The sequence below is a fragment of the Filicampus tigris genome, chromosome 16 (genome assembly GCF_054856515.1).
Source record: "Filicampus tigris isolate MCC_2025a chromosome 16, RoL_Ftig_1.0, whole genome shotgun sequence".
NCBI lineage: Eukaryota > Metazoa > Chordata > Actinopteri > Syngnathiformes > Syngnathidae > Filicampus > Filicampus tigris.
This window is the reverse complement of record NC_141232.1, coordinates 13,752,318-13,772,532: the sequence shown is the minus strand read 5'-3', so window position 1 is coordinate 13,772,532 and position 20,215 is coordinate 13,752,318. Positions and strand designations below refer to the sequence as shown.

General features: G+C 39.0%; 1 protein-coding gene across 1 annotated transcript; it reads left to right on the top strand.

Moving 5' to 3' along the window:
- Window positions 1-1,489: 1,489 nt before the first annotated feature.
- On the top strand, window positions 1,490-18,820 carry rgl3b (ral guanine nucleotide dissociation stimulator-like 3b). The gene is made up of 16 exons (XM_086056271.1): window positions 1,490-1,796; window positions 6,106-6,392; window positions 6,909-6,953; window positions 7,315-7,514; window positions 7,605-7,744; window positions 8,104-8,328; window positions 9,589-9,692; window positions 10,046-10,130; window positions 12,339-12,425; window positions 13,448-13,480; window positions 13,653-13,774; window positions 14,243-14,332; window positions 14,471-14,600; window positions 15,541-15,852; window positions 16,354-16,468; window positions 16,809-18,820. Exons 1-16 carry the CDS (start codon window positions 1,773-1,775, stop codon window positions 16,946-16,948), a joined length of 2,139 nt encoding a protein of 712 aa, XP_085912397.1. The 5' UTR covers window positions 1,490-1,772; the 3' UTR covers window positions 16,949-18,820.
- Window positions 18,821-20,215: the final 1,395 nt, after the last annotated feature.

Genomic DNA, 20,215 nt, shown 5'->3' with positions numbered 1-20,215 from the left:
GCTGTTGGGTGTGCTAGCTTACAGCTGTGGTGGGTAGTAATGAAGTACAAATCATTATTGTATAGTACTTAATTACGTTGTAGATTATTCAGGTATCTGTACTGTGCTTGAGCATTTTTTTCAAATTTATTTTCCTGACAACTTTCTTTTACTTTACTCCCTGCATTTGAAAACAGACATCTGTACTTTCAACTTCATATTGTAACAAAATAGACTTGTTCCGTATTTTAACCTTCACAGATGATAACACAATGTAAAAAAGAGAGGTAAAGTCAACCGTGGTTGAGATGGAAAAAAAGGGACAGTGGTGACACAATAATATGAACCATGGAGTATTATTCACGGCCTTATTTAAGAGAATTGTTTGATGTTGTTGGCTTCAAGAAGGACGATACGTTTTTTTTTAAACTATGTGCTATATATCGTTATAAGGCCTAATGATTCGACACAAAGCAATACATCATTTTTAAAAGGTAAGGTTCGATGCATTACTATTTCGATATGATGTTTTGAGACGATATTTTGATACAGTAGCAATGGTTTTACTGTAGATAAACCTATAGTACTTTTTGTACACAAACTTACCTTATCAAAATAAACAGGTTAGTTACTGCATTAAAACATCAACGTAAAGAAACCCTTTTGATTAAGTGCTTCATATATCTGAACAATATTTATTTATGATCAAGTTTTTTTATGAAATCTTTGATTAAATTTGATTGATCGTGTAAAATCCAAAGTGTTTCCACACAAACGAACACTGTGCTCATGTAGCATGCTTGCATGCATAAATCCCTGCCGCCAACCGGGAGATGACGTGCACGGGTGAAAAACGCATAAAAGCTGATGGAAAATTTCATTCAAACGAAATAAATAAATAAATACAGTATTGGGAATTTTGAGTATAAAATTAGAATAAATAAAAAAATTAAAATTTTGTCAATTATAACGATTCAATCGATCAATAACTGATTTATGAAAATTATGTTGTGTCGATGTGTGGCCAGCATCGATGTAAACTACTCTAGCCCCAATCGATGTAGCTGGATCGCAGGCCAGACACATCGATACATTGATTAAATAGATGAATTGTTACACACTTAGTCATTAATCATTTAATTTGTTGATCATTTGTTGATCAGGTCACAACTTAAAAGGGGAAGTCAACCCCAAAATTTTCTTTATAAAATATGTCCTATGCAGGCCCACTAGTCAAAACATGGCATTGTGATTAATATTTAGTTTGTGGAATATGAGTTAAGCAGTAAAATCCACCCGTTTTTAGCCATCTTGCCATCATGTGTACCCCTGTATATAGTCCACTATACAGTAGAAACATGCGCAAAGTACTGTGATTAGGGATGGGGTATGAAAAAGAGGCAACGATTGGCTGGCGACCAGGGTGTACCCCGCCTCATCACCAATACGGCCCCTCCCACTCTATAAAACGCAGCGCGTCGCAACCGGTGTTTCCACTTCCAGTCCTCGCTCCAGATTCTTCTGGCTGGTATCGGCAACTCCCTACCAGCCACACCAACCGCGCTCCCTTTTGGCGTTTTTTTTATACGCCCGTGTAATGTAGGCAACCCTCTCCACTGTTCTCTAACGTATTTATAACTTTAATAAAACGTGGTAATGTGACCCTGTAAGCTACTTTGTCAAAGTTTTACCGTCAACAAGCATGCAGCCCTAAAGGGACCGTCTCGCCAATTGGAAGTTAATTTCAAGACCAGAGAAGATGGAAAGTTGTTCTCCGTAAGAAACGAAGCGACATGGGAAAATGGGAGCTGACGATGGTAAGACATTTTGTTTATTGTCATGCAAAGTTATAAACTACAAAACAGACCCTTCTGGGAAAGAGTTTGTAGTGCAGAATGAATCTGGCAGGTCCAAAGATAGATGATGACTTAACAGACATTTCAGACAAAAACGAGCACTGTAATGTTATAGCTCATTAACAAAATGTCCTTTTTTATTTAAAATTTTGGCAAATTAGGGTAAGCGTATTGTTGTGAATGCTTATTCTTAAAGTCAAAACATCACAATTAGCAATTTTAAAACTACTGTCTCTCACATTACAACTCATATTTTGACAGTTTTTAATCCATCCATCAGTACATGTGCACTGTGAGTAAGGAACAGATTACATAAGTCTTTACAAGACAAGCACAAAGAAGTAAGGTACGTCCCACAGCATTCATATGCAACATAAATCTCAACACAACTCCAGCAGCTTGTATTTAAATAGTACTATAATATCAAATCAACTTTTATTTATATATGGGTTTAAAACATGCAAATGCTTGTGGACTCCATTTGTAATTTTTCTACATTGGTGCAACGTGACAAGAGTTCCTAAAAATGACAATGTGTCAAAATTCTGAGTCTGGTTGAAATGGCCTATTCAACCTGAGTAGAACTCGTCAATTTTGAAAATCGGACGATGGGTTCAGGAGAAATAGAGTTTTTTGTTTTGGAAAAAAAAAGCCCTTTTTGTGTGTCTGTGATATCACGAAAGAACATCCGGCCAAAAAACACCTTCAGAGTCAAACCTGATTATTTCTCAACATTCTTCTCAACCCTTTAATTTCATTTTCTACTCTGGGAACTGATTGGCTGACAAGTTTCAGTTAAAAATATCCACCAATTGCACGTACAGGCCAAAATTCCGAGATGCCAGCGAGTCAAAATGTCAAATGCCGACACTTGCCTTAAAAACTCGATTTAATTAGGGCAAATGGAAGATTATTGGTGAGAAGAGCAGTGTGGGCGGTAGAATAGGTCATGTAGTTCAACAGTCAATTTTTTTTCCGTGACGGGTTTCACAAAAGATATATTTCAAATCCAAATCAAGTTTCACCCTGGAGTCAAGCATACTTCCCCAGCTTTCTCTGCCACACCTTCAAGCACTCCTGGAAGCATTCTTTTGGGATCCTCCTCAGCTTCGTCCTCACAGCCATCTTGATGTCATCCACGTCTTGCAAACGGGTCCTCTTGATGACGCTCATTGAGCTTCCGACAAAAAACAACAACAAAAAAGTCAAAACACCAAACCAGGTCAGATGAGTAGAGAGGTCACTCCAAGTGTGGCGATGCCCTGAGCCAGAAACTGTCAAATGCTCAGCATTGTGAGCAGGCCGTCGTCATGGTGACGCAGCCACAAGTTGTCCTGCCACAACTCTCAAGTGCTGCAGGTTCGCTTTGTAGATGTTTTGGGTTTGGCTAACGACCAATCACAGCTCAGCTTCAGAAAACAGGTGAGGCGTGATTGGTCGTTACCTGAGCCCTGAGCAACTGTGATGTCATTTTCAGTCGACAGCAAGTGACAAAATGGCCGCCGCCGAGATGGCTAAAAACGGGTGGATTTTGCCGCTTAACTCATATTCCACAAACGCAATAATAATCAGAAGGCCATGTTTAGTCTAGTAAAGACGCATTGAACATATTACGAAGAATTTTGGGGGGTTGACTTCCTCTTTGAGCATTTGAGCATTTCCATTTGACTGATAGTCGTGCTTCGTTCTACCAGTGCATCACACAATGTTTCCTCTCTGTTCAGCAAACAAACAACAACTTTCTACGAGGGACAATGGGTGTTTGTGTGAGTGATAGCATTTGTGACAGGGCATTTCTTCTCAACTTTTTGTCTTTTTGTAAGTCTTTGCATGGCGATAATAGATCAATTCCAGCTCTCGTCTTAAAAAAGAACAGATTGAGCATTTAGGTTTGTTGGGTTCAGTACAGAGTGGAACATAGTAAATAACATTGCATGTAGCTGTATAGATTTGTGTACACCACATTGATGAGTTGAAGTCATGCGCAAATTGTTATTGGTGTCAGGGTTATGTAACGCTTTTTAGCACCTTTGATTAATTGATTTTAATCAGAGAGAACTGCAAGTACAATAGATGAGTCGTTTTTTTTTTATCACAAATACAAAACACTGATTGTGCTGAAGACAGATTTTGGCAGGCTTGAATGGGCTTAGTCAACCTGTAGAATACAGGTCAGGATTTTATAGAAATCACCTGCACGCTCATGTGTTTCTCAGGTGAGCGAAGTTGCCCAAAGTGTGTTACTAATTCACTCGTGTTCAAGTGGGCGTAAAGGAGGCGACTATGCACACAAGCTATTGCATCGCTGTAATCATTTAGATCATGATATGTCCACAATAATATAAGCAACCTCATTTTAGTTCGTGCTATGTTCTTATTGACAAATCGCTCATTTTTATTGTTCACATTGGATAATTTGACGAGTTAATCTAAATAATGCCCCAATACTGCTTTGTCATTGTTCTGCACATACTTTAATGAAACACTCACAACGCGAACAATGTGCTCAGTTACAATGATCCATTTGTTCCATAAATTGTCCAGGGTGTCTATAGAGCATGTTTCAAGACGATGTTATGATATGTTAGCAATGGACATACAGCCCACAAAACGATTCTCCTAATCACCAGGGATGATAATGATAATGATGCACATGCTGTACAGTTATGTACGTACTGTACATAAGTCTTGGGTCACCACAAGCTAACTGCTGTACTTCTAGTGACGTATTGGTGAGCTATCATTTTGCGCGATTTATCCATTTAGAGGTCACAGATAATGCATGTTGGCCCCAATTTGTTTTTCTGTTTTCTCTGTATTCAATTCTTTAACCTCATAATTGTCTATTTCTGTTGTCAATCTGTATTCAGTGCAAAAAATGATCATCTTGAAATCTATGATTTTCTGATTATCGTGGATGACATGAATTTTAGGCCTAATAATTGCACTGAATTCCATTTACAGTGGTACCTCTACTTACAAAATTAATTGGTTCTGGAAGAAATTTCTTAAGTAGAACATTTTGTAAGTAGAGACGTGTTTTCCATGTAAATGCCCTAATCCGTTCCAAGCCCCCCCCAATATTCAGACATGAATGTTTTATAAAGCATAAAAATGCATCAAAACATGTAACAAATACATGTTACAATTACACAATAAATTAGAGTTGTGCATAATGTAAAAAAACAAAGAATAGAGTAAGGAATAAAAATGATGGTCGTTTACCTTTTAATTGCTGTCCTCATCGCTTTTTGCCCTCTTTGGTTCATGTTCTCTCTCAGAAGTGTTTTTGCCTGGCGTTTTGTAAACAACTGATTTAATAACGTGGCGACTGTCGATACATTACGATTATATTCTTTGGCAAGGTTAACCAAACGCATTCCCTTTTCATACTTTTCTATTATCTCTTGCTTTGTTTGTATGGACAAAAAAACGATATTCTCCTTTTTTTATTTTCCTCGTTTCTAATTCACGCAAAACTATTGGAATACCTCTTGGCCCGAGGGGCGACTGACGAGGACGCTGCATAGACATATCGAGGACGCTGCATAGACATATCTACCACATATATTTCTATCTATCAGCCAATGGGATGCTAGGAAGATGCTAGGTAATAGCCAATGGCAGAGCACCTATGAGTATGTTGCGTTCAGGAAACTCCGGAGCTGCGACTAGCAGCTCTTACTGTATTTTTACCTTTCGTATCCTGAAATTTCTTTCGTAACAAGAGGCAATATTTTCCTGTTAAGGCGTTTCGTAACTTGAAAATTTCGTATGAAGAGACGTTCCTAAGTAGAGGTACCACTGTACAACTTTTGGGATCGTACATATGATATAATATGACGAGCAAAATGCTGAAAACCTTTTCCAAAATAATGTTGTTTTTTTAATGTATTACAGCTTTTCTGAAACTACTTATTTAATAATCGCCTAAGACATTTGCACAGTATTGTATCTCACTGACATTTAGACATTATTTTGGTGTCTCCTTTCTATGTGTTATTAGATACCTGAAATTTCACTAATCCTGTATTTGTCCATAAACATTCACTTCAACCTCTAAGTGATTCTTGGAAATTTCCAGTTATTCTTAACTCTGGAATCAACACTTCAGCACATGCACTGTCTCTAATGTTGATATGAAATAGGGCTGCAAACAAACGATTTTAATAATTTATTATTCTGTCAGGTATTTTGTCAATCAGTCAATGAATCTGATGAAAAAAAAAAACAAGTTTTAATTTCCATCCCCTTTATTCAATATATATAGAACCCAGTGCAGGAGTGGGGTGAAGAATTTGAGGATGGGGCAGTTTACGGAATCACGCTGCACCGGGTGCCCGTCCCCTCCTCGCCCGACCCCAGCTCGAATCCATCATGCGCTTTTGTCCAGTACCGAACCAATAAAGTGCGGCGTCTGAAGGCTGCCAGTCTGCAAATGCTCGTGAGTCACCTCCTCGACGCCGACTGTCTGGAACAGGACTATGGCAGGATCTTCCTCTCCACATACAGAACCTTCACCAGTACGGAAAAGCTGTTGGAGCTCATCTTCCAAAGGTATAATCACTTTTAAAAAAAAACAGCAGTCTACGTGACACTGGGGTTGCCAGATTTAGGGGGACTTTTATTATCAGTCATTAAACCATTGTTTCTTATTTTTGAAAAGAGTTTTGTTGGAATAACCAGCAGACTCACTTTTTAAACAACAGAGCCTGTGATAAAATGTGTCCATTTTCCAAATCCAGATACTTTATTCAACTTTTTTCAGTCATTTATCTCAAAAAACAAGAAAAAAGCTCCAACTTCTGTCTCTGCATGCTCATGATATTGCTTCTGAATCAATTTTAAAAACCTGTCTAAAAGTAAGCAAACTGCAGGTGCTCATTATGAAAAAGGCTCACAAAACAACAACAATTATGCACTGCGAGGCTGAGAATGTGGTTTGTATGACTCAAGTGCAGGATTAGGATTGCTGTAGAATGTAGACAAGTAATATTTATAGTGAGACACACGCAAAAAAAAAACATCCTGGAGAAAATATAATATCATAGAATTTCTCATGTCCTCCTGCAGGGACAGTGCAGCCTCAGAATTGGAAAACAGTGAATGCAACCTCAGGTAGGTGGATGTTTGTGTATGGCCAGTCTCACTTTGATATCGCTGGCATCGGGCCGGAATCTCCAATCTCACAATTTGGCAAATTTGCTTTTTTTTTTAAAAACAAATCTATACTATTGGTCAGTTCGTATGTGTGTGTTGTTTATTCATTTTGTGACAAATTATTAACCAATCTAAAGTGTTGAATGACAATGGCCTGATTGAATAAACATGGCCTTCTTGGAGTCTCTTGGAAAGTGATGATTTTGGAGGTACAAGGATTCCTCCAGACACCAGCAATATACAGTACCCATTAGTCTTTAACTTCTCCGGCAGAACGTGTTAATGTTACCAGGTAATGATTTTCCCACCGCTTCCCCAGTCCTCTGTTGGCCTTCGTCCAGACATGGTTGGACGAATACAGTGAGGACTTGAGGGATCCTCCGCTGCACTCTGGGCTGCAACTTCTGCTGGATCACCTTAGGATCAGCTCGGCCATGCATGACCAACCTCGCTGTCAGCCCAATTTCTGTTCGCTGGCTGGGCAAACAGAAAAATTGCTGAGGAGGTTCCAGAAAGAAGGTGCTTCTCCATGCATCATAAAGAGCAAATCATTATATTTTCATTACGCATAAAGTACATGCTCATTTTATCTTGCGCCCGATTTGTCAGATTCAGAGATATGTGTGAGGCAACAACATGAGCAGCTTTCAGGTGACGAGGATTCAGGATATGAAAACCCGCAAGATCAAGGTGACATTATGGATTTCTCAGCAAGAGCCATCGCAGAGCAACTCACCCGCATGGATTCTGTAAGTGAGCAAAGACGATCTTGACAAATACACGGAGCTTGTGTATTTGTGGGTGAAATGCTAGAAATGATTTGAAATTAAATTTGAATTGCACAGCTTCATAATGTGCCTAATATTTTGACATAATCCAAATGTTAGAAATAACTTTCACCGTGTAGAAGATTTATTCTATGTAATCGCACCAGCAATTAGAAAGTAGATAAAGTTTGAATTAATTTCATCCTGACTGGGTCAATCAAAACTGAGCATTATTAACTTTGTTGAAGGAAGGATGAACCTTTTGATAACGTTCAAAACTTTAATATTTTGTATTGTTTTATAAAGGCTAATGTATTGTTTCATTGGTTCCCACTTCCCAGGCTTTATTTGCTAAAGTGGCTCCTTACCAGTGTTTGGGCTGCATCTGGTCCCAAAGAGACAAGAAGGAGAACATGTCCCCCACCATCCGGGCCACCATTGCGCAATTTAATGCCATTACCAACCTGGTCATCATATCACTGCTCTGCCGCCCTGCGTGTGCCACCTCCAGTCCTACACCACCACAACGAGCTCGGATCATAGAGAAGTGGATCAGAGTTGCACAAGTGAGTGCTATGTTCTTCCTACTCTTCCCAACAACTTGTTGAATGGATATCAATGTAAGATGAAGAGTGGGGCGAAAAAAGGATGTCATAAGAGGGCCGATTACCGGTTTGATGGTTTACGGTGATTTTAAAAAGCCAAGGTTTCATACCAAACTCTTCTTTCTTTCTTTTTTTGAGGAGTCAAGTTAATTGCCTCCAATGAACTTTTTTTCTCCTCGGTGAGCAGAGAGGGGAGGAGTGAGCAGTTACACATGGAGGAGAAGGAATGAAGCAGGACAAAAGAGACACTGCAAACATGCTCTTTTGGTTAATGTGCATTGTTTAAAAAAAAAAAATGGTGCCAGTGGTACTAGTTAGCCCCAAGGGCAAAATGAATAGCCCATTGGTCTGTACTAACAAAAACTTCACCAGTGACACTGTGACTTACTGACAAAAATGTAAACACAAGAATGTTAATATTTATTTAAACTTAACATGGTACACACTTTTTCTGTACCAAATATTCTATATTTTGTTTAAAAATAAAATAGATAGAATTTTTTTATTTTTATTTACCCAAATATTAAAAAAAGGTCATTTTAGAGCTGTCATTTTAATACCGTGGTACCGCAATGTTTTTGCTCGCGGTTATCATACCGTCAAACTCTAAAATCGGCCTATGCCTAAATGAGGGTGAGCGAACATTTACTGTGCATCCAGAAAATATTCACAGTGCTTTACTTTTTCCACATTTTGTTATTTTACAGCTTTATTCCAAAATAGAATACAGTAATTTGAGCAAAAACAACTGAAAAATGATAACCTGAAAAAAATGCTGTGAATCGACCTTTCACATCCAAACTTATGAAGCTCCAAAGAGGAATGGACAAAACTGCCTAAAAAAAGTGTGCCATGTGATTTCTTAGTTTGTTTTCAACACATTTGCAAAATGGAGATACTCTGACATTATGACGTGTTGTTTGCAGAATTTTGAGGGGGGGGGGGATATTGAATGTATTTGAGTAAGGGTGAATGCTTGTAGCAGAAAAGCTGAAACAAGAGAAGCACTGTAAATACTTCCATAGATGTACTGCAAAGTATACACAGTACACCATACAGAAAGTTGTTGTTATCCTTTCGGCTTTTCCCCTCAGGGGTCGCCACGGCGGATCAAGCGCACGCTCGATTCGCATCATTGATTTGGCAAAGCATTTTACGCCGGATGCCCTTCCTTATGCAACCCTATTACTGTCAACAAATTGCATTTGTATTTTTCTGCAGGACTGTCACCGTTTGAAGAACTTTTCCTCTCTCAAGGCAATCCTGTCCGCCCTTCAGTCCAATGCAGTCTACAGACTGAGAAAGTCCTGGGCTGCAGTTGGCAGGTAAAGTCAGGTTTTTATTCACTTGAAAGTGAAAAATCTGCAGGTCCCCTCCAGTACCTTTATGTCATGTCGTGTATCATAATTCGATTTTAATGAGGGTGGTGAACCTACATCAAGAGCAATGTCAGCAAATTACTTGCTTTTGGATGACCCACATTACACAGGGCGTCAATAACCATTGCACCAAGCTAGTAAAATGTCATGGATAATAAAAGCTTAACTTAATATGGTTTTTTCTCTGTGACATAACGCCTGCTCTTGGTTAAAGTGCTCTGAGCTATTATAAAGTACCAGCTCAACGACGGTGTACAGTGTACAGCTAAATACTGACATACTCACTTGTGGTTTTGCAGGGACAGCATGGTTACGTTTGATAACCTCTGTGAAACATTTCCTGACGCAAACTGTCTTCTGACCAACAAAGAACTCTTGGTGGAGGTGAGACCAAAAAATGGAAAAAAAAAAAAAAAAAACATCACTCAATTGACCCTTTCGCCCCACTTCACTATATCAGTTGGGTCCTCATTTAAGTAATTTCATGACAGCATTGCTATTTTCTCCGTGCCTCAATTTTTCCAATTCAAACCATTCTAAAATGATTTTAAAAAGAGAGTAAAGTAAATTTGAATAAAAATGGTAATAATGATCAGAATTAAACTATATCAAAAGTAACAATGTTCCAATGAGTTTACAATGCTGACAATAATGCTTGTAAGGAATATATATATATATATATATATATATAGATAGATAGATAGATAGATAGATAGATAGATAGATAGATAGATAGATAGATATACAGAGAGAGAGAGTGATAGATAGATAGATCTTTATTATCATCTTCTATAACTTTTTAATTTCATTGTTTTTTTCAGCCCCTCCACTGTTCTATATGGCCTCTCATAACTTTTCAAACGTGTTACTAATATTAAGTGAAAATCTATTAATAGCTTGGAAAATAAAACATTTTCTTAATACCATAACGAAGTTTATAAAGTCCCCAAGCATCATATTGTCGCAATCCCTGTCATTCTCATGAAATCATTGAATGTATTCTATGTAATAAACTAATGCCGCATAACACTTTATGAATACAAAATAAATGAAAATCGACATATTTTCCTCATTACAGTAAATATTGTTAAACTATGTTGCTATTGTTCAAGAGGAACAGCCATTTTGACCTACCTACATATTTTTAAAGTTAATGTTTATCAGAGCAAGTCCATTGGGTTGTTGTACCTACATTCCTTGAAAGATGATCTTTAGTGATCTTAACAGAGGCTTTTAAAAGCATTGTGTTGGAGGAGAGTGCACAATGTGCATACAATATAATGTAACCATATACATCTGGTACAGTATGTAAACTGTAAATGAATGACTGGATTAAGAAACTGCCTGCTGCTAGGTAAATATTGATTTTTCTCTTTTAGTTATTATGAAGAATCATGTTTTCAGTTCATGTTGACAGAAATACTGACTGGAAAAAGTGAGTGTTTCAGCACTTTGTTCCTCTTTTTTTTTGCTGTTGTCTCCTTCAGGCAATTTAATTGGCATCATGTGTCTGCGGATCACCTTATCTATGCACAACACAATTACTAAGAAACTCCTCATTACATCGAGGTCACGGCCGCACGCTCATACTTATGCACTAGGTGTTTTGTACATATTGCATTTAACTCATTCACTGCCCGACATTTTCAGACCCTCTTTTACACTAACGTTTGAAAAAAAAATTGAAAAAAATTTAAACAAGTTCGTGGGATTGACTGTGAAAAGACAAGTCAATCCGTCAATGGCAGCGAATGAGTTAATGAAAATGAACGTGGCCTCCTTCCCTTTTAGAGGAAAACACTTAGACAGCATTTCCAAGTTAATATGTACCAAAAAACCATTCTCTAAAGTTTGGAGGTCAGATCTTACGTTATAAACTGGAATTGTAGTTGACATGCTTGTATGCATGGATGTTATAAACATTTATGCACCTATTTAAACCTAATTTTACTTTTCTACAGCAGTGGATCATTTTGTTTACCTAAAATTCAAGTGAGCATACTGTAGCTCCCTATGACCTCCTTCAATGGGGCAGAGGTCAAACGACCATGGGTAATATTTCTCCCAAAATATCCAAGCGGTTTCATATCCCGACACCTCAGGGACGGAGCGACAACTTTTAGAGTTTTAGAAATGAAGATCAAGTCATGCATTATAGGATGTTGTAATGGCACCTCTAACGGCAGGATTAGCTTTCAATATGACGACACATGCAAAAATCACTCTGATATTCTACTGCTCCACAAGAGAGATGATTTCACATCACTTGGGTGGTGCCTCCAACATGGGAGAGACCCAAAACTATCTTTGGCCCCGCTCAGTGCTAAACAAGTTTCAAGTGGCTGCAGATCCACCGGGATTATAGGCCAGTAATAATAGACTAGAGCAGAGTGCTTTCTGAGTCATCTCCTGGGCTGAAACATGAGCCAGCAGTGCGACTAACGCAGGCCTATATACCTTGAATGAAAGTAGGACACGAAGGCCATCAAAAAGTTGTGTGTGTGTGTGTGTGTGCATGGAAAAGACAGATATATCTGACTACAAGCGACAGAACGAATTTAGCCTGGTAAACCACTTGTTGTTTCTAAACAGAACACTTCCAGTGGAGTGGTGCCTTACCTGGGCACGTATCTGACCGTCCTCACCATGCTAGACACGGCCCTGCCAGACACAGTTGAGGTATACACCATGCATCAGCTGCTATGATATTGATTTAAATGTGTTTACTCTACTTTATTACATTTGCTCTGTTCCATTTATTTTGTGTTCCATTCCATGGAAGTATGAAATGATTGATGATTGATGATTGAAGGTTATTATCCCCAAGAGCAACTACAGTACATAGTCAGTAGCTAGCGCGACAAAAACAAAACCAAAACAAACTCAGTCCCACACTGCTTTTTATAGCTTATGAAAAATACATGCTGTTACAGCAAAAGCCTTAAAGTGAATTTTCCACTTTCGCTTCTGTAGAGGGGCAAAAATACTTCATCATTTTTTAAATTTAAGTTGCTATAAATAGATATGCTATTTAAAATGCTCTGTTCTCTTATTTAGCAGCATGAATGACGTTTAAAGTGGAAATCAACCCAAACATATATTTTTTTTCAAGAATATGTTCCCAGCAGGCCCACTAGTTGAAACAAAGCATTCTGATTAATATTGCATTTGTGGAATATGAGGTAAGCAGCAAAATGTACCCCTTTTTAGCCATCCCAGGGCGCGGTCATTTTGTCACTTCTGTCGACTGAAAATGACATCACAACTGCTCAGGTAACGACCAATCACGGCTCAGCTTCAGAAACCATTTGAGCCGTGATTGGTCGTTACCCGAGCCCTGGGTAGTTGCGATGTCATTTTCAGTCGACAGAAGTGACAAAATGGCCGCCCCCAGAGATGGCTAAAAACGGGGGGATTAACTCTTATTCCACAAATGCAATATTTATCTGAATGCCTTGTTTCAAGTAGTGGGCTTTCATAGAACATATTCTTGAAAAAAAATTATTTAGGTTGACTTTCACTTTAAGAAAGAAAACCTGTGTGCAAGGTGTCCAGTAATCCAAATATTAAACTAATGATTGACTCAATTGCTCATATTCTTTCCACTGCTGTTGTACATGTTTGTTTTATTTATATGATCAGTTTAATCATTTATTATTGCAATAAAAACACACCCTTGTAAAATTGCAATATTTTGACAGGCTGGACTCATAAACTTTGAGAAGAGGAGAAGGGTGAGTTGCTATCCCCCTCACGATTTCTTGTTCATTTGTTTTACCCACAACAGTTAAATACTATGCAAAGTTGCTAACATGATAGTTGTTCCAGTAAGGATCCATTTGAGCTTTTTTTTTTTTTTTTTTTACATTTTAACTCTGCTAATCTTAAACTATTCTGTTCCCGCAGGAATTTGAGGTTCTCTCACAAATCCGCATACTGCAACTGTCCTGTGCCCAGTTTGAGCTGCCTCATCACCCCAGAATTGCTGCCTGGATGCAAGGACATAAACTGCTCACTGACCAAGAAAGGTCCATTGGAGGAAACTGTTCTTACCAAATTTCAAATAACATAATGCCATCACTCACAAGAGGAGAAGTTTGTGTGAACTTCAATTGTTACATACGATAATTTGAAACAATAAGTAAAAATTGGCTGAAAAATGAGGAAGAGCATGCAGATGTTAACCTTGTTTAGCACCAAATAATATTACTGACCTCACCGTTTCTGACCTAAGGCATGTGACTCAAATTTGTCATTAAGCTACATGTGATTATTTGCTGACAAGTTATGGAAAATGTCGGCTGGATATTTATTGATATTATATGATATTTATTATTATTATTGCTCTTGAAAACACAATCATTCAGTCTCCTTAGTGGTGGCATTAGACATATTTGTCTTCAAAATGAAAACCTGTCCCAGATACGGCAGTATTTATTGGATGTTCCACTGTGCCATATCGCTTCATTACTGATAGTCTTATCTCATTTTTACAGCTATGATCTTTCAAGACAGTTGGAGCCTCCAGTGGATGTGTGTTCACCAACCACTTGGACCCACAGAACACTCACTAAGAAGCTTTCCTCGTGAGTATCATGCGACAGTATGATAACCCCCCCCACACACACACACACTCATTCACACAGTGTACTATCCCATAAAAATATTTCCATGATGCAAGATTTGCAAGGTTCCACATAATTTGACGCAAGATCTTTCTTTAGTCTCTTGACAATGAGCGATGGATCCAAAAAGCTCCCAGCGGACCAGATTAGCGTTTCATCTTCAGGATCGAGTGGTTCTGAGTTGGAAGATCTCTCCTCTCCAAACTCTGCCTGTTCCATCAGACTGCAGGTAAACCATGCGCGTGGACCACTGTTGTCATTTTTGCTTGTCTCTTTTTTGGAGGAAAAATTGTTTCTAGCTAGATGGGGTGGGAAAATTGCTAAACATAATAAAAACATCGCTAAATTGGCAACATTGCGGGCAAGCTTCCCAGATAACTAGGGTCCAATGTGTGCGCATAAAATAAAAGTATAACTTTCAAAATAAAAGCACTGCATATTTGACATTTTACTTTGACTTCATGGTCAGTGTGAAGGCCGGTCAGAGATGTCCGAATGTGGCCCCGACCGTACTTTGCCCAGGCCTGCTCGATCATATTTTAAAGTGGATGTCAACCCAAACATATTTTTTTCAAGAATATGTTCTATGGAAGCCCACTAGTTGAAAAAGGGCATTCTGATAAATTGCGTTTGTGGAATAAGAGTTAATCCACCCGTCTTCAGCCATCTCTGCGGGCGGCCATTTTGTCACTTCTGTCGAGCTCAGCTTCAGAAAACAGGTCAGCCGTGATTGGTCGTTAACCTGAGCCCTGAGCAACTGTGATGTCATTTTCAGTCGACAGAAGTGACGGCTGACCTGTTTTCTGAATCTGAGTCATGATTGGTCATTGTGAGCAGTTGTGATGTCATTTTCAGTCGACAGAAGACAAAATGGCCGCCCCCAGAGATGGCTGAAAACAAGTGCATTTTGCTGCTTAAATTATATTCCACAAACGCAAAATTAATCAGAATGCCGTGTTTCAACTAGTGGGCCTGCTGGGAACATTTTCTTGAAAAAAATATGTTTGGGTTGATTTCCGTCTTTAAGGGTCAGGTTAGAATTTGTTTACAACAAAGGGGGTCTTCGCTTTTACTGCTATGTTTATGTTTGGTTTTGAAGAAGTGCATAAGTGGTATGTATGTATAAATATATACATAACCTGCATAATAATACATGAAACTGTGCTCAGTCCTTCCACAGTTCTTGCAACAATGTGTCAGAGGTCTTCTCTTCATCTTCCGCCTCCTCTTCATCATCCTCTCCCTGCTCGTCGACGGCCTTGTCTCCAGACTCCCAAACTCCCTCAGGTTCATCTTCGGACTCCCTCTGCTCCTTTGCCACTTCCAGTGTCACTACTCGGCCCTTGGTGGCCTCCCACCACCAACGTTCTGTGTCCATGACCTCTCTGCCCGTCTACAACCGCCAAAGCGCCGACTCCTGCATTGTGAGGGTCAGCGTGGACCTGGGCCACAACAATGGCAACATGTACAAGAGTGTCTTGGTGAGTTTTGGTCTGAGTATCCAAATTTTGCCAGCCATTTTTGAGCCCTCATAGTCTGACTGAATCGTATCGTGCTTACAAGTCATACAGTGTTCCTCCGGAGTGAGCCTTGCTACGCATCAAAAATGTTTTATTTGCCTGTAGATTCTACAAGATGGCAGAAAAGCACCTTTTTTTTTTTTAATATCAGACAAGCCGATGTATGGCCTGACTAAGTGAAGCTCCCAAGATGCCATCAAAACATTTTTATGGTAGAGATGGCTTTGGCCTGAGCGCAAAAACCTCGAATTTGAGTTTTACAGCACATAACCGAATATGGTTCTCCCACAAAAATCTGCAAAAGGGTGAATTTGCTAATGCCAAATCCTAAATATGCGGGGGTTCACTGTATTTGATTTCAAATGTCACACATGGTTGCCGTTTCGAGTACACAAAACGGATCATGCACGTCATCTACTGTATGTAAGTCTTTGTCCAGTGTGTTTCTTTGTGTTTTCATAGTTGACCAGCCAGGACAAAACTGCACATGTGATTCAGCGGGTTTTAGAGAAACATCACCTGGATCACATGAACTGGCAGGAATTCACTCTGACACAAGTCATCTCGCAGGAGAGAGGTCAGAACACACACCTACGCTTTAAGACAGTCTCTACATTAAATTCAACTCTGCAGTATGATGAGCTTTACTACAAAGACGACACTAGTGGTGTCAATCAAAGTGGGGTGAAGTCGATTTAAAATTATGGTTAGTGTTTACAGTAGTGTCAATTGAGCTGCTTCATTTCACTGAGGTGATTCCAATCTTTGGGTTATCCAAATCAAGGCTAATAATTGCCCTTGTGGAAATGATGCACTAATTGTGCAGTTGTACCTAATGAAGTGTCTGATGATTGTAATTATCACATTTTGTCCTTTTCATCAGTAACTATAACGACATATTCTGTGTCTGTTTTCAGAGTTGCTCATACCAGACAAAGCAAACGTCTTCTACGCCATGTCAACCACTGCAAACTTTGATTTTGTCCTGCGTCGGTTCCACAAAGGCCACAAAAAACCACTGAGAGCCACTTCAAGTCTTGGGTGCTACACAAAATAGAACCACTAAGGCGACTTGTGGAACTTTGAACAGTTGCAAAAGAGTAACCTGTCTTGATCCTCTTTTGCTGGTAACAAAGAGGAGAACATGTGAAGCTCTTACGGTAGCAAAGATGTTGAAGAAGATGGAAAAAAAAAAAGCACTTTATGAATGATTCCCACTACAATGGGGACTAAACTTTAAAATACCTGATGTATTGTGACTTCCTGGTGCAATGTTCTAGCCACATTTCGCCACTTCATTAGGCACACCATTTCTACCTTTACAAAGCTGACTCTGCTTTCGAGTTACATTTTCACTGTGGCACGGTACAGTAATATATTTATGGCACATTTCCAATGCTTTGGTTACAATGAGGGCACGATTACTATATAAAAAGCACATCTCATTATAATTCTGTGCATCAAACAATATGTTAGATTAACACCTCTTCACTTGAAACAGAGCATTTTTATCTTTGTGAAGGTAGATTATTAATTTTTTTGATACAGCTTCTCATTCAATTGTATCGGTGTACCTAATGTTGTGGCCGGTGTGCGTATATTAATCATCCAATTGCTTGACCTCTTTCCCAAGGGTGTTAGTGACAGTAACAAGCCCCCTCCAGAGAGCATCATGTATCCGCACACTGTATGGGGCCTACAAACACTGGTAAACACTGCACAGTGTTATTCACAACTCTTGTGTTTGGCTGTTGCTGAGAGATTTGGCATGTTTGGATGACAGCCCTGACCGGAAGGTTGGCATTCCCCAGTTTGGTAACCATGGCAGCAATAAAGACTTTGATGGACAGGATGGGATGCACATGCAGTGCCTACAGCATGAGACTATTAAGAAGAACCCGGACCGATGGATGTGTTTATGTTTCATTGTTTGGTGTTTTAATCCCACTGTTGTTCACGTCAATCCTACTCTGATTGCACCTTTTTTTGGATTAATGCTGACTGGGTACCTGGACTGGTAGCCAATTTTAAAGCCGACACCAAAAATTGGATGCTTAATTTGTAATGTTACTGTTCTCTAATGATATTGAGATTATTTAAAATGTTTAGCTAATTGTTTAACAAATATATTTAACATAAGCGGTTCATTTATGTCTATCCTGAATGAAACTGCATGCTGCTCAAATATGTTGACTAATGCCTGAAGACAAGTTGTACATGTTATCATTTCAATGATTTAAGTTGACGCTGACAGTAATTACCCAGTGAGATGGGTCAGAAGTGCGTAAATTACTGTACAAGTGTGACATAATAGAACTGGTATAAGGACACTATTTGCTAGAGTTGAATTCCTTACTAAGCATCCTGTCTATTAAAAGAGAATGTCAACACTAAAACAATAAACAATGTTGAAAAAAAAACAACAACCTTCTCAATTCCACTGCTGTATAGGTGAAATGTTTAACCACTTCACTTATTTTGTAGTTAACACTTTAACAAGCCATTCAGAAAATGTCATTTATGACACAAATCAATAGTTTGTATATGAGCCTCATCCAGATTGATGAGATGTCAAGTGGTGGTAAGAAAAGGCGCAAAATACCGTAATGGCAAAAACTAAGAAAGAGTATTTAGAAAGAAATACACAGTTCACATGATTGGGGAACTCAAATTCACTGTATTGTATTCTTTCATTGCTATTTTTTAATACATATAGTGATATTGCAGAAATGTTTGAATAGAAAAAAATTGCAAAACAAAATCTGCTACAAATGTTAAATCATTCCTCTAAAATCTTGGTCTGTCAGACAGTTGAACAGGCATCGGTCCTTAAAACGGGGTTGTTGCTTTCTTAATGTGCTCTTATCAATTGGTTGAACTGCTAATTTAAGGATGAATCTGAATAACTATGTCTAAACGTTTTCTTTCTCACCGCCACGAAGAACACACACTCACCTGCTGCTGTAGGTACATTTTGTCTGCACACACAAACAAATGGGATCAAATACAAATCTCCACTGCCGTGAATAAAAACACTGTTATAAATTGACATCTTTGTAAAGGTGGATTATTTGGATGCAAATTTTTCATATTAGAACGTGCAAGCCTACCATGAGGTGGCCGATGAGTGAAACAATCGTAGGACGGTAGGACTATATATCTTCTTGAATAACAATAGAAAGTGCAGTGTTGTAATAAAAGATTACTGATAATTTCCTGGCGGCACGGTGGGCGACTGGTTAGCACGTCCGCCTCACAGTTCAGAGGTCGTGGGTTCGTGTGTTCGATCCCAGTTCGACACCAGTTCAGGGTGTCCCCCGCCTACTGCCCAAAGACAGCTGGGATAGGCTCCAGCACGCCCCGCGACCCTTGTGAGGAGAAGCGGTACAGATAATCGATGGATGGATGGATGATAATTTCCTGTTGCGCTTTAAGAAAAATGTCCACTAGATGGTGGTAAAAAGTTGTATTTAACCTACTTGCAATCGGGTGTCAAACGGTTGTACTGATAACTCGCCGCCACCTGGAGGCACAATGCATCTTAGTTGCAGTCACCACTCGAGCATAGTTGCCTTCAATTTGGAAACAAAATTTGGATGCAATGTTGCGTCCTAATGTGAAGTTGCTTTTATCTGAATGAACTAAAACATATATGGCCAGCCATTTATTTAATTCATATCCTACGCTCTTTGTGCTCACCTGTAAGACAATTTAGCGTACAACGTGAATGACTGTCTTTTTAAATAACCCTTTTCCACTGCTTGTGCTACGTACTGCCTAAAAACACGCAATTAAACCCTACTAGTAACTACTGCGCTGCGCTTAGTAAATCAACTTGGCCCAACTAAATAGGCATATATCATCTATCAACCTACGAGTAGCACCAAATGCTATTTAAGAGTTTTACATGACTAGTAGCATGTTGTTTTCCTTCTGGTATGCCTCCTGTGCTACTGTAGGTCATAAAGTGGTGAAAGGTCAAAATGGAAAAAAACATTACTTAAGACACCGGTGGCGTGGTAACTGAGTCATTAGCACGTCTGCCTCCTAGATCTGAGTTAACTTTAGTGGTTCCAATCCGGCCTTCCTGTGTGAAGTTTACTTGTGTGGGTTTTCGCTGAGCAAAAACATGCTGCTTGGGTTATTTTAAGATTAAAAAATTTCCATGGTTGTAAATGTGAGTTTGACTCTTTTTATCTGTATGCGTGCTCTGATATAGCTAGCAACTAGTACTGTAGGTACCCCACCTCTCGCCCTAAATCAGCTGGTATAGGCTCCAATCTTTGACCCTAGTTAGAATACGAGGTATAAAAAAAATGGATGG

Excerpts from the sequence above, each read along its gene's own strand:
- rgl3b (XM_086056271.1), top strand. The coding sequence starts at position 1,773 with ATGGGAAAATGGGAGCTGACGATG. Across the intron at positions 7,515-7,604 it reads GAGGAGGTTCCAGAAAGAAG|ATTCAGAGATATGTGTGAGG; the intron begins GTGCTTCTCCAT and ends CCGATTTGTCAG. Across the intron at positions 16,469-16,808 it reads AGTCATCTCGCAGGAGAGAG|AGTTGCTCATACCAGACAAA; the intron begins GTCAGAACACAC and ends GTCTGTTTTCAG.